Below are 13,033 nucleotides of genomic sequence, written 5' to 3'. Positions count from 1 at the left end.
AAAACAAACACCCCCTGCTACGCCCTGACCAAACTACAATGACAAATAACCCCTTTTACTGGTCAGGACGTGACAAAATGAAACACTAGCCACTTTAATAATGTCTTTGTATCTTGCATTACCCATCTTATATGTAAATACTGTACTCCATGATATTCTACGGTATCTTAGGCACTTTAATTGTTTGTAAATATTGCATCACCCACATCATATGTACAGGGAGGGAAAAAAGTATTTGATCCCCTGCTGATTTTGTACGTTTGCCCACTGACAAAGAAATGATCAGTCTATAATTTTAATAGTAGGTTTATTTGAACAGTGAGAGACAGAATAACAACAAAAAAATCCAGAAAAACACATGTCACAAATGTTATAAATTGATTTGCATTTTAATGAGAGAAATAAGTATTTGACCCCCTCTCAATCGGAAAGATTTCTGGCTCCCAGGTGTCTTTTATACAGGTAACGAGATGAAATTAGAAGCACACTCTTAAAGGGAGTGCTCCTAATCTCAGTTTGTTACCTGTATAAAAGACACCTGTTCACAGACGCAATCAATCAGATTCCAAACTCTCCACCATGGCCAAGACCAAAGAGCTCCCCAAGGATGTCAGGGACAAGATTGTAGACCTACACAAGGCTGGAATGGACTACAAGACCATCGTCAAGCAGCTTGGTGAGAAGGTGACAACAGTTGGCGCGATTATTCGCAAATGGGAGAAACACAAAAGAACTGTCAATCTCCCTCGGCATGGGGCTCCATGCAAGATCTCACCTCGTGGAGATGCAATGATCATGAGAACGGTGAGGAATCAGCCAGAACCACACGGGAGGATCTTGTCAATGATCTCAAGGCAGCTGGAGGGCCTAGCCAGTCTCCAGACCTTAATCCCATAGAAAATCTGTGGAGGGAGCTGAAGGTTCGAGTTGTCAAACGTCAGCCTCGAAACCTTAATGACTTGGAGAAGATCTGCAAAGAGGAGTGGGACAAAATCCCTCCTGAGATGTGTGCAAACCTGGTGGCCAACTACAGGAAACGTCTGACCTCTGTGATTGCCAACAAGGGTTTTGCCACCAAGTACTAAGTCATGTTTTGCAGAGGGGTCAAATACTTATTTCCCTCATTAAAATGCAAATCAATTTATAACATTTTTGACATGAGTTTTTCTGCATTTTTTTGTTGTCATTCTGTCTCTCACTGTTCAAATAAACCTACCATTAAAATTATAGACTGATCATTTCTTTGTCAGTGGGCAAACGTACAAAATCAGCAGGGGATCAAATAATGTTTCCCTCACTGTACATACTTTATTCTATACTACGCCACTGTATCTTAGTCCAATGCCGCTCTGACATACACTACCGTTCAAAAGTTTGGGGTCACTTAGAAATGTCTTTGTTTTTGAAAGAAAAACACATTTTTGTCCATTAAAATAACATCAAATTGTTAATGTTGTAAATGACTGGAAACGGCAGAATTTGTATGGAATATCTACATTGGCGTACAGAGGCCCATTATCAGCAACCATCACTCCTGTGTTCCAGTGGCACGTTGTGTTAGCTATTCTAGGTTTATCATTTTAAAAGGCGAATTGATCATAAGAAAACCCTTTTGCAATTATGTTAGCACAGCTGAAAACTGTTGTCCTGATTAAAGAAGCAAATAAACTGTCCATCTTTGGACTAGTTGAGTATCTGGAGCATCAGCATTTGTGGGTTCGATTACAGGCTCAAAATGGCCAGAAACAATTATCTTTCTTCTGAAACTTGTCAGTCTATTCTTGTTCAGAGAAATGAAGGCTATTCCATGCGAGAAATTGCCAAGAAACTGAAGATCTTGTACAATGCTGTGTACTACTCCCTTCACAGAACAGCTTCATTAAATGCTACCCTCAAAACACCAGTCTCAACATCAACAGTGAGGATGCTGTTCCCGGAGTTCCTTTGTCTGTGTTCTTTTGCCCATCTTAATATTTTCTTTTTATTGGCCAGTCTGAGATATGGCTTTTTCTTTGCAATTCTGCATAGAAAGCCAGCATCCCAGAGTTGCCTCTTCACTATTGACGTTGAGACTGGTGTTTTGCGGGTACTATTTAATGAAGCTGCCAGTTGAGGACTTGTGAGGCGTCTGTTTCTCAAACCAGACACTCTAATGTACTTGTCCTTTTGCTCAGTTGTGCACCGGGGCCTCCCACTCCTCTTTATATTCTGGTTAGAGCCAGTTTGAGCTGTTCTGTGAAGGGAGTAGTACACCGCATTGTACGAGATCTTCAGTTTCTTGGCAATTTCTTGGAATAGCCTTTATTTTTCAGAGCAAAAATAGACTGACGAGTTTCAGAAGAAAGTACTTTGTTTCTGGACATTTTGAGCCTGTAATCGAACCCACAAATGCTAAAGCTCCAGATACTCAACTAGTCTAAAGAAAGCCACTTGTATTGCTTCTTTAATCAGGACAACAGTTTTCAGCTGTGCTAACATAATTGCAAAAGGGTTTTCTAATGATCAATTAGCCTTTTAAAATTAAAAACTTTGATTAGCTAACACAACGTGCCATTGGAACATGGGAGTAATGGTTGCTGATAATGGGCCTCTGTTCGCCTTTGTAGATATTCCATAAAAAACAAACCTTTTCCAGCTACAATAGTCATTTACAACATTAACAATGTCTGCACTGTATTTTTGATAAATTTGATGTTATTTTAAAGGATAGAAAATGTGCTTTTCTTTCAAAAATAAGGACATTTCTAAGTGACCCCAAACCTTTGAATGGTAGTGTATATGTATTCATTCTTAATCCATTCCTTACTTAGATTTACGTGTATTTTGGGTATATGTTGTGAAGCTGTTAGATATTCATTGTTAGATATTACTGCACTGTCGGAGCTAGAAACACAAGCATTTTCGCTACACACGCAATAACCCGAGTATGTGACCAATACATTTGATTTGATTTGAAGGGCGATAGTCCAGTGTCACTTTGATTATGTCTGCACATCATGGTTCACCAGCAGCCCCAAACATCTAAAGAATAAGCTACCAGCTAAACAAGCTTGTAATAATTGTACTTAAACTCCCCCCTCATACTCATCTAGAGGTTGTATCTATGTAATGTGTCTGTATCTATGCAATGTGTCTGTATCTCTGTAATTGTATATGTATTTATGTAAAAAAATAAATAAATAGGGACCACAATGGAAATAATGCACGACCCTGACTTTATTGTTCAATCCCGGTCACTTAAGAAAATCTTTGTGTATACAAGGATTTTTTTTACTGACAAATATAATCAATCTGATCTCTGCAGCGTCCAATTGATGAATGGAAAGAGACATCTGTTACAAAAAAAACATTTTTGTTATGACATTCAGAGATTGTCATAACCATGATGTAGAAGTGTCCAAAGTTGGTATGCTTTGTTTATTGGTTGTGTGGTGCACAGTAGCTGTGTGTGGGTAAAATCACCGGGGAAGCCAGAAAAACAGCCATATTACAACCTATGTGTTGTGTTAATTGCGTTATTTGCTCAATAATGTTTGATCATATGCCTTGCCACCATGATATATAGATGTAAGGCCGAGACAATAAGAAGACACAGTGGCAGAATAAATTCAAACAAACCTTTGTTTCATCACAAAACCGGAGAGAAACCTTTGCCCAGTGAAGTCCCCAAAGCATATTGCATGGAACAAACAGTTACATGACCTACAGCAAGTTAGCATTTCTGACATTTTCGGACCACTAATGATTTAGAACCACGGAAAGTTACCGCAAGACGCAAAGACAACAGGAGCTGCCTCCACTATTCTAGCACCATTTCAACTTCAACATTTCAACATCATCTTATGCTTAGTCTAATTCAGTGACAACTAAAAGATACCAAAAACAATTTAGTCCAATGAATGTAAGCTAAATATGATGTGGCTGTCCATGGTTCTAATTTCTGTATGTGTTTATGTGTGTATGTACAGAAACTCCAATGCCATCCTCTCTTTCATGGAGATGAAATGTTTTATCACTCTGTCATACAGTACACACGTTGTTTTTTGTTGTCCTAGGCTACTTGGCTACAATGCTTGCTCGCTAGTTTAACTTCATTTCATGGGCAACGTTAGCTAGTTACAGCAACATTAGCCTTCTACATCAAGCTACATATTGAACTTCCATCCTCTCAGGCCAGGGGCACTATGTATGTATTTATGGTTGGATCAGAATCGCCATTAAAATCAGTGTCCAGTATGGAGAATTAAGTAAAAACACAAGTCCAAATCCCTATCTCCATCCATGGTTAATTGAGGAGAGGGACAATTTTATCTAGTGAGCTAGCCACCGGAGGACAACACAAAGAGATGCAAGAATTCAAGTTGTTTCTGTCAATGACGTATGCTCTCGATGCGATTGGAGAGAAGCCAAATCCAAACCAGCTTCTATTGACACTTTTTTTTGGTGCGCCAGGACCATTCACAGTTGAGCTCACTCAGTTTAGCACTGATTGGCTATTATTTCATACTTTTTTATCAAGGGAGGCCAAATGCTCGCTGGCTTCCCTTGCATTCAATGCTATGGGCGGCAACAATGTTATACTCTTTTGGACGAGACAGCATCAGATAGATGGCCTACTGTCACATCCTGATCCTAGTAAGATGTAATTATCTATAGTAGAGTAGGTCAGGGCAGTGGGTGTTTTGGGTTGTTCTATATTTTCTATTTCTATGTTTAAGTTCTAGTTTTTCTCTTTCTATGTTGGGATTGTTTGGGTTGATCTCTAATTGGAGGCAGCTGATCCTTGTTGCTTCTGATTAGAGATCATATTTAAGTAGGGGTTTTTCTTCCTGGGTTTTGTGGGTAGTTGTTTTCTGTTTAGTGTATGTCACCTGACGGAACTGTTGTCGGTCGTTTTGTTATTTTGTTTAAGTATATTCATTAAAAGTAAATATGAGCACTCTACACGCTGCGCCTTGGTCCCCTTTATACGACCTTTGTTACAGAACTACCCACCATGATTGGATCAAGCGGTGTGCCCGGGCAGAAATGGACACCTGGTCACATCAGGAGTGGATTGAGAGGAGAGACTGGACTTGGGGCCAGGTAATCGAGCGATATCGGAGCCTACCTGGGAAGAACGAGAGGCAGCCCCAAAAACTTTTTGGGGGGGGCACACTGGTAGTTTGGCTCGGCCAGGACTGGGACCTGAGCCAATTCCCCGTGCTTTTTGTGGTGAGCATGTGCCTGCCTCTCGCACTCTCTCTCCAGTGCGCCTCCATAGCACAGTACGTCCTGTGCCTCCTCCTCGCGCTCTCCCTCCAGCGCGCCTCCAGAATCCAGTATGTCCTCTGCCTGTTCTTCGCACTCTCCCTCCAGTGCGCATCCATAACCCAGTACGGCCGGTACCTGCTTTGAGCACTCGGTCCTCAGTGCATCTCCCAGGTCCGGTGAGACCGGTTCCTGCTCCTCGTACAAAGCCTCCAGTGATAATCGATGGTCCGACGCCTGTAGGATGTTCCATGGCGCTAAGCCTCTAGTGATGATCCATGGCCCGGAGCCTGTAGGGATATTCCATGGCACGAAGCCTGAAGAGGTAATCCATGGCCCGGAACCTGAAGAAGTAATCCTTGGCAAAAAGCCTTGAGGGATTATAAATGGTCCGGAGCGTGTAGGGATAAACCATGGCACGAAGCCTGTAAGAATAATCCATGGCCCGGCATCTGTAGAGATAATCCATGGTAAGAAGCCTCCAGTGATGATCCCTGGTGCGGAACCTGTAGAGATGATCCATGGCATGGAGCCAGCAGCAACGGTCACTAGTCCGGAACCTATTATGACGCCTCCCAGTCCGGAGCCTCCTGCGACGCTTTTTCCGTCCGGAGCCTCCAGCGACACTCCTCAGTTCGGAGCCTCCAGCAACGCTCTTCAGTCCGGAGCCTCCAGCGACGCTCTTCAGTCAGGAGCCTCCAGCGACGCTCTTCAGTCCGGAGCCTCCAGCGACGCTCTTCAGTCCTGAGCCTCCAGCGACGCTCTTCAGTCCGGAGCCTCCAGCGACGCTCTTCAGTCCGGAGCCTCCAGCTACGCTCTTCAGTCCGGAGCCTCCAGCTACGCTCCCCAGTCCGGAGCCTCCAGCTACGCTCCCCAGTCCGGAGCCTCCCGGTCCGCAGCCCGGAGCCTTCACCTCCAGCGGCGGCCTGCAGCCCGGAGCCTCCAGCAATGATCTACAGTCCGGTTCCTTTCACGACGATCCACGGTCAGGTGGTAATAAAGCAGAAGGATCAGCGGGTGAAGCGGAGAGTACGCCCAGAACCAGAGCCGCCTCCTATGCTGGAAGTTAAGGTTATGTGGACTGCATTTGAGCCGCCATAGACTTTTGTCACCCCCCTACCCTCCCTTTGTGTTTTGTTGGGTTTTGATTATGTTGCATTTGGAGTCTGCACCTTTGGGGGGGGGGGGGGGGGGGGGGGGGTACTGTCACGTCCTGATCCTGGTAAGATGTAATTTTCTATAGTAGAGTAGGTCAGGGCATGACAGGGGGTGTTTTGGGTTGTTCTATGTTTTCTATTTCTATGTTTAAGTTCTAGTTTTTCTATTTCTATGTTGGGATTGTTTGGGTTGATCTCTAATTGGAGGCAGCTGATCCTCGTTGCCTCTGATTAGAGATCATATTTAAGTAGGGGTTTTTCTTCCTGGGTTTTGTGGGTAGTTGTTTTCTGTTTAGTGTATGTCACCTGACGGAACTGTTGTCGGTCGTTTTGTTATTTTGTTTAAGAATATTCATTAAAAGTAAATATGAGCACTCTACACGCTGCGCCTTGGTCCCCTTTATACGACCCTTGTAACACCTACACATACTGAGACAGAGCGACGCTGTTTCGCTGGTGCGGATGTTTCTCCAGTGAGATACATTCAGCCTCTTGTGAATTGAAGGAAAATTATGATTCGAAGAGAGATGATAGATCTATTTGATATATTTTCATTTTTCTCTTGGTCCATGAATATATTAATACAGAATTACAATCTCATGATGCAGTAATGACCCAATGTTGCCACAATTTAGGGATTTACAGCCTGTACAGGTCCGGAACGATGCACCCATTTGATTGTATTTTAACCAAAGCTCAAGATCGCAGTCTTGGCATCGTAAAGGACCATAACTGTATTACCATTATTGCTCTTTGTTTTTGTTGTCAATTGTCTGTCAGTGTTTTATCTGTTGTTGTTTATGGATGCTGTGTGGGTTGTCTGCCACCAAGTGGCATGTTTTATGTCCTACAGATATATTTTTTAAACTCCAATTAAATATATGAAAGAGACAAACTTAGTAAGCAGTAATGATCCAATGTGGCCAAAATGTAGGGATTGTCAGTTGTGATCATGCATTGCCTTTAATATAAGACCACCTCAATATTTGTAGGACCTGCATTTCATTACACTTCTTCAGGCACCACAAGCAGCAGATGCAGGCTTTCAGCATACAGCGAGCACAGGCATTTTCCTACAAACAGTAAAGACATTGCGCATTTTCTCCTTTCACCCATTGTCTGGCTTGACTTGATAAACTGGTAGTTGGTATAAGTCAAAGTGAGTATGTTTAAAGGCACAATCTGTGAAATTTCTTGCTTCTTAATGAATGGTAAAATCTAACAAGACTGCCACTACTTTTTCATTCCAATGTTGAATTAGAATTCTGTTGTTGATGTCTGAAAACCTTCAATACACATGCAATAGGTCCTTGTTTCACATTTCTGATTCGCACTTATTCTTCCTAAATCTGTGAAACAATTATAACACTCCTGTTGAAACTGCTAACCAGGTTTGTATTGAGAAGCTAAAACAATGCATCAAGAATGAAGAGAGAGCAGCCATGTGAAGGGTTAATTCTGTTCCAGAGCACAGAGCAACACTGGGTGGGGAGGAGCAGGTTGATGTCACTTTGCTAAAGTGAAACATATGTTACTAAACATGCTGTATGTCACACACATGAATAAACTCTTAAACTCTTCAGAAATCTCTCTTAAACCGCTACACAGCTTCCTATGTTTTTTAAACTACAGAAAATACTAGAGAAAAATCTGAGAACACGCTTACACTCTTTTACACAGGCACAGGTGAGTAGAGATCTACAAGGATTGGTGAAGAAATACTACTGTGTACATTTATTTTAATCTCCTGTTTTGTTTATCTACGGTACCTATGTTAAACTATATTTATTACATTTTAAAAATGATACTGTATGTAGTACGGATAAATAACTTTAATCAAGATTGGTTAATGTCTCTTAGTGCCGTGTTGACAATGGCACTGAAACTATTGACAGCTGACCTATTCCAGGAAATGGAATAGTCTCAGTTAAAAACATAAATATTGTATTAATGACTGATTGATTATAATCTGGATCTGGAGTCAATTATTAATTTGATCTGAAGGTTTGCTGCAATTTGCTAAATGAAAACGTTGAACTTTAACTATGCTTTACAGTTTCGACTTTGTTCTCTCTCTCTCTAGATATGGCTTCATCCAGCATTCTACTTTCTGAAGACCAGTTCCTGTGCTCCATCTGTCTGGATGTGTTCACTGAGCCAGTCACCACTTCATGTGGACACAACTTCTGCATGGTCTGTATCACAAAGTACAGGGATAGCAAGGACCTGTACCAATGTCCACTGTGTAAGGAGAAGTTCTACAGACAACCTGTGTTTCGTGTTAACACAACGTTCAGAGAGGTTGTAGAGAATTATAGAAAGATGAGAGACAGAAGTAAACATGAGTCCCCTGCCATACCTGGAAAAGTGCCCTGTGACGTCTGCACTGGGACGAAGCGCAAGGCCCTGAAGTCTTGCCTGGTGTGTCAGACCTCTTACTGTGAGACTCACCTGGAGCCTCATCAGATAGCCCCACCCTTAAAGAGACACAAACTGATCGACCCTGTGGAGAACCTAGAAGACCGGATGTGTAAGAAGCATGACAGACTCCTGGAGCTGTTCTGCAGGACTGACCAGACATGTGTGTGTCAGTTCTGCACTGAGGGAGACCACAAGACTCATGACACTGTCCCTATAGAGGAAGAGTGTGGAGAGAGGAAGGCTCAGCTGGGGAAATCTGAAGCAGAACTGCAGCAAATTATCCAGGAGCGACTGAAGAAGGTTAAAGACATCAAACTCTCAGTAGATCTCAGCCAGAGAGATGCAGAGAGGGAAATAGCAGAGAGCTTGCAGGTCTTCACTGCTCTGGTGCGCTCCATTGAGAAAAGTCAGGTTGAGCTTCTTAAAGTGATTGAGGAGAAGCAGAAAGCAGTAGAGAGGAAGGCTGAAGGGCTCATTAAAGAGTTGGAGCAGGAAATCACTGAGCTAAAGAGGAGAAGCACTGATCTGAAGCAGCTCTCACAGACTGAGGACCACCTCCAACTTCTCCAGAGCTTCCTATCTCTAGTGTGCACCCCTCAACCCACCAAGGACTGGTCTGAGATCAGTGTTCACAGTGATCTGTGTGTGGGGACTGTGAGGAGAGCTGTGTCCCAGATGGAAGAAGCACTGAGTAAAGAGATGGAGAAGCTGCCTGAAGTCAAACTGCAGAGGATTCAGCAGTATGCAGTGGATGTGACTCTGGACCCTGATACAGCAAATCTCTACCTCATCCTGTCTGAGGATGGGAAACAAGTAAGACGTGGAAACACACCACAGAATCTTCCTCCCAATTCAAAAAGGTTTGATGGTCATCGGTTTGTCCTTGGAAAGGATGGCTTCTCCTCAGGAAGATTTTACTATGAGGTGACGGTTAAGGGTAAGACTAGATGGAATTTAGGAGTGGCCAGAGAGTCCACTGACAGGAAGGGGAAAATGAAAATGAGAACTGAAGATGGACTCTGGACTGTGTCCCGGATCTATGAGAATGTGTACAAAGCTGGTACCTCCCCCTCCGTCGTCCTCTCCCTGAGAGAGAAGCCCCAGAAGGTGGGGTTATTTGTGGACTATGAGGAGGGTCTGGTCTCCTTTTATGATGTGGAGGCCAGGTCTCATATCTACTCTTTCACTGGCTGCACCTTTACTGAGAAACTCTTTCCATTCTTCGGCCCCTCTGATAATGATGATGGTAAAAACTCAGCCCCTCTCATCATCTCTCCTGTCAATCACACACACTGATTGAACGATGGGGAGGGAACAGATAATTAACTAATTACATTCACAAATCATTGAATATATCAGTTTAGAAATGATCATATTTATCCAGTTTACATGACACATGATTAGAATTTCCATGGATGTCCTCTGTAATCTCATCATCAAATGAAAATTGAAACTTCTTTACTCTGTTAGGGACAGATTGAGTATTACTTGTTAAGGGGTCATCCAAAATATGGGAGGTTTGTCAAACATTTTTTATTGCTTTGGAGAGGGTTGTGTGGGCTTTGGGGGTTACAGGGGAGGGTAGTGTATTTTTTTCCCGGGTTTACATTCACCATTCTGCTCGTATTTTCCCTACAAACAGTGGCTTGACTTACTTTTGATATTACTCTAATAAAGTTTAGAAATATTTGGGGAAGGTTTGGTATGGTGTAGCTCTTATTAAGCCTTAGCTACTGCAGGCCTGTGATATGAAGGCAGTGCCCCCCGGTGCTCCAGCTGACTCCGACAGTTGAACTTGAGGTGAGGGAGACAGTTTCAGGCCTACCAGAGTTACTCCATTAATCTACCAATATAATGCTCATCATTATACAAAATATTCAGATTGAAAGCCTATACATTTGCCCCCCTTCTGTGTGTCTATATCCGTGTAGCAGATGCAGTAGCCATCTGCCATAAAAAAATGCATGTCAGTGTCGTAGCATGCCACCAGCATATCTCTCTCTGGGGTTAGGCCTAAGCTTATTTTCCTATATATATGCTGCGTGTATATATATATATATTTATTTAAATGTTAATATCATACAGTGGACACCTAAGCCTTTGCAATGCCCTGATACATTTAGTAATCAAATCTCTGACAGCTGAACCGTAAGGTGGACAACAATTTTTTTAGGAAAGTACCTCCCAAAAATAAAAAATGAATTGGCTATAAAGTTTTGCACATGCTACACATCGAAACACAACAAATAGTGTTCTGTAAATTGTTATAGTCTGGTTTTAATTACACGTAAATATGGTTTAATTAGCCAACTTTCCTCATTTATTGAAGGCGCTGGCTGTCCAGGTTGGATTTGAATGCATATAGATGTTACATTTCTCAAATGTCTGGTAAATTAAACATTTTCCTGTCATGTTGTCCAGCGCCAGAAATGGCACATTGAAAAAGGTTTTAGAATAAATTCAAACAAACCTTTGTTTCATCACAAAACCGGAGAGAAACCTTTGTCCAGTGAAGTCCCCAAAGCATATTGCATGGAACAAACAGCTACATGACCTACAGCAAGTTAGCATTTCTGACATTTTCGGACCACTAATGATTTAGAACCACGGAGAGTTACAGCAAGACGCAAAGACAACAGGAGCTGCCTCCACTATTCCAGCACCATTTCAACTTCAACATTTCAACATCATCTTATGTTTAGTCTAATACAGTGACAACTAAAAGATACCAAAAACAATTTAGTCCAATCAACATAAGCTAAATATGATGTGGCTGTCCATGGTTCTAATTTCTGTATGTGTTTATGTGTGTATGTACAGAAACTCCAATGCTATCCTTTCTTTCATGGAGGTGAAACGGTCTATCACTCTGTCATACGGTACACACATTGTTTTTTGTTGTCCTAGGCTACTTGGCTACAATGCTTGCTCGCTAGTTTAACTTCATTTCATGGGCAACGTTAGCTAGTTACAGTAACATTAGCCTTCTACATCAAGCTACATATTGAACTTCCATCCTCTCAGGCCAGGGGCACTATGTATGTATTTATGGTTGGATCAGAATCGCCATTAAAATCAGTGTCCAGTATGGAGAATTAAGTAAAACCACAAGTCCAAATCCCTATCTCCATCCATGGTTAATTTAGGAAAGAGACAATTTTATCTAGTGAGCTAGCCACCGGAGTACAACAACACAAAGAGATGCAAGAATTCAAGTTGTTTCTGTCAATGACGTATGCTCTCGATGCGATTGGAGAGAAGCCAAATCCAAATCAGCTTCTATTGACACTTTTTTTTGGTGCGCCAGGACCATTCACAGTTGAGCTCACTCAGTTTAGCACTGATTGGCTATTATTTCATACTTTTTTATCAAGGGAGGCCAAATGCTCGCTGGCTTCCCTTGCATTCAATGCTATGGGCGGCAACAATGTTATACTCTTTTGGACCAGACAGCATCAGATAGATGTCCTACACATACTGAGACAGAGCGACGCTGTTTCGCTCGTGCTGATGTTTCTCCGGTGAGATACATTCAGCCTCTTGCGAATTGAAGGAAAATGATGAAACTAAGAGAGACGATAGATCAATTATTTTATATGTTTTCATTTTTCTCTTGGTCCATGAATATATTAATACAGAATTACAATCTCATGATGCAGTAATGACCCAATGTTGCCACGATTTAGGGATTTACGGCCTGTACAGGTCTGGAACGATGCACCCATTTGATTTTATTTTAACCAAAGCTCAAGATCACAGTCTTGGCATCGTAAAGGACCATAACTGTATTACCATTATTGCTCTTTGTTTTTGTTGTCAATTGTCTGTCAGTGTTTTATCTGTTGTTGCTTATGGATGCTGTGTGGGTTGTCTGCCACCAAGTGGCATGTTTTGTTATGTCCTGCAGATTTGTTTTATAAACTCCAATAAAATATATGAAAGAGACAAACTTAGTAAGCAGTAATGACCCAATGTTGCCACAATTTAGGGATTGTCAGTGATGATCATGCATTGCCTTTAACATAAAACAACCTCAATATTTGTAGGACCTGCATTTCATTAGACACTTCTTCAGGCACCACAAGCAGCAGATGCAGGCTTTCAGCATACAGCGAGCACAGGCATTTTCCTACAAACAGTAAAGACATTCTGCATTTTCTCCTTTCACCCATTGTCTGGCTTGACTTGATAAACTGATAGTTGGT

General features: G+C 42.0%; 1 protein-coding gene across 1 annotated transcript; it reads left to right on the top strand.

Moving 5' to 3' along the window:
• The first annotated feature begins 7,933 nt into the window (after positions 1–7,933).
• LOC106602568 (E3 ubiquitin-protein ligase TRIM21-like) lies at positions 7,934–12,796 on the top strand. Its single transcript, XM_014195270.3, has 2 exons — positions 7,934–8,093; positions 8,491–12,796. Exon 2 carries the CDS (start codon positions 8,493–8,495, stop codon positions 10,122–10,124), a length of 1,632 nt encoding a protein of 543 aa, XP_014050745.1. The 5' UTR covers positions 7,934–8,093; positions 8,491–8,492; the 3' UTR covers positions 10,125–12,796.
• Positions 12,797–13,033: the final 237 nt, after the last annotated feature.

This window comes from Salmo salar, chromosome 04 (assembly GCF_965601325.2).
Source record: "Salmo salar chromosome 04, fSalSal1, whole genome shotgun sequence".
Taxonomy (NCBI): Eukaryota; Metazoa; Chordata; class Actinopteri; order Salmoniformes; family Salmonidae; genus Salmo; species Salmo salar.
The sequence above is the reverse complement of the archived record's forward strand: the minus strand, read 5'-3'. Positions and strand labels throughout refer to the sequence as shown.

What these genes read in the sequence shown, in the direction of transcription:
- LOC106602568 (XM_014195270.3), top strand. Translation starts at nt 8,493, where the DNA reads ATGGCTTCATCCAGCATTCTACTTTCTGAAGACCAGTTCCTGTGCTCC.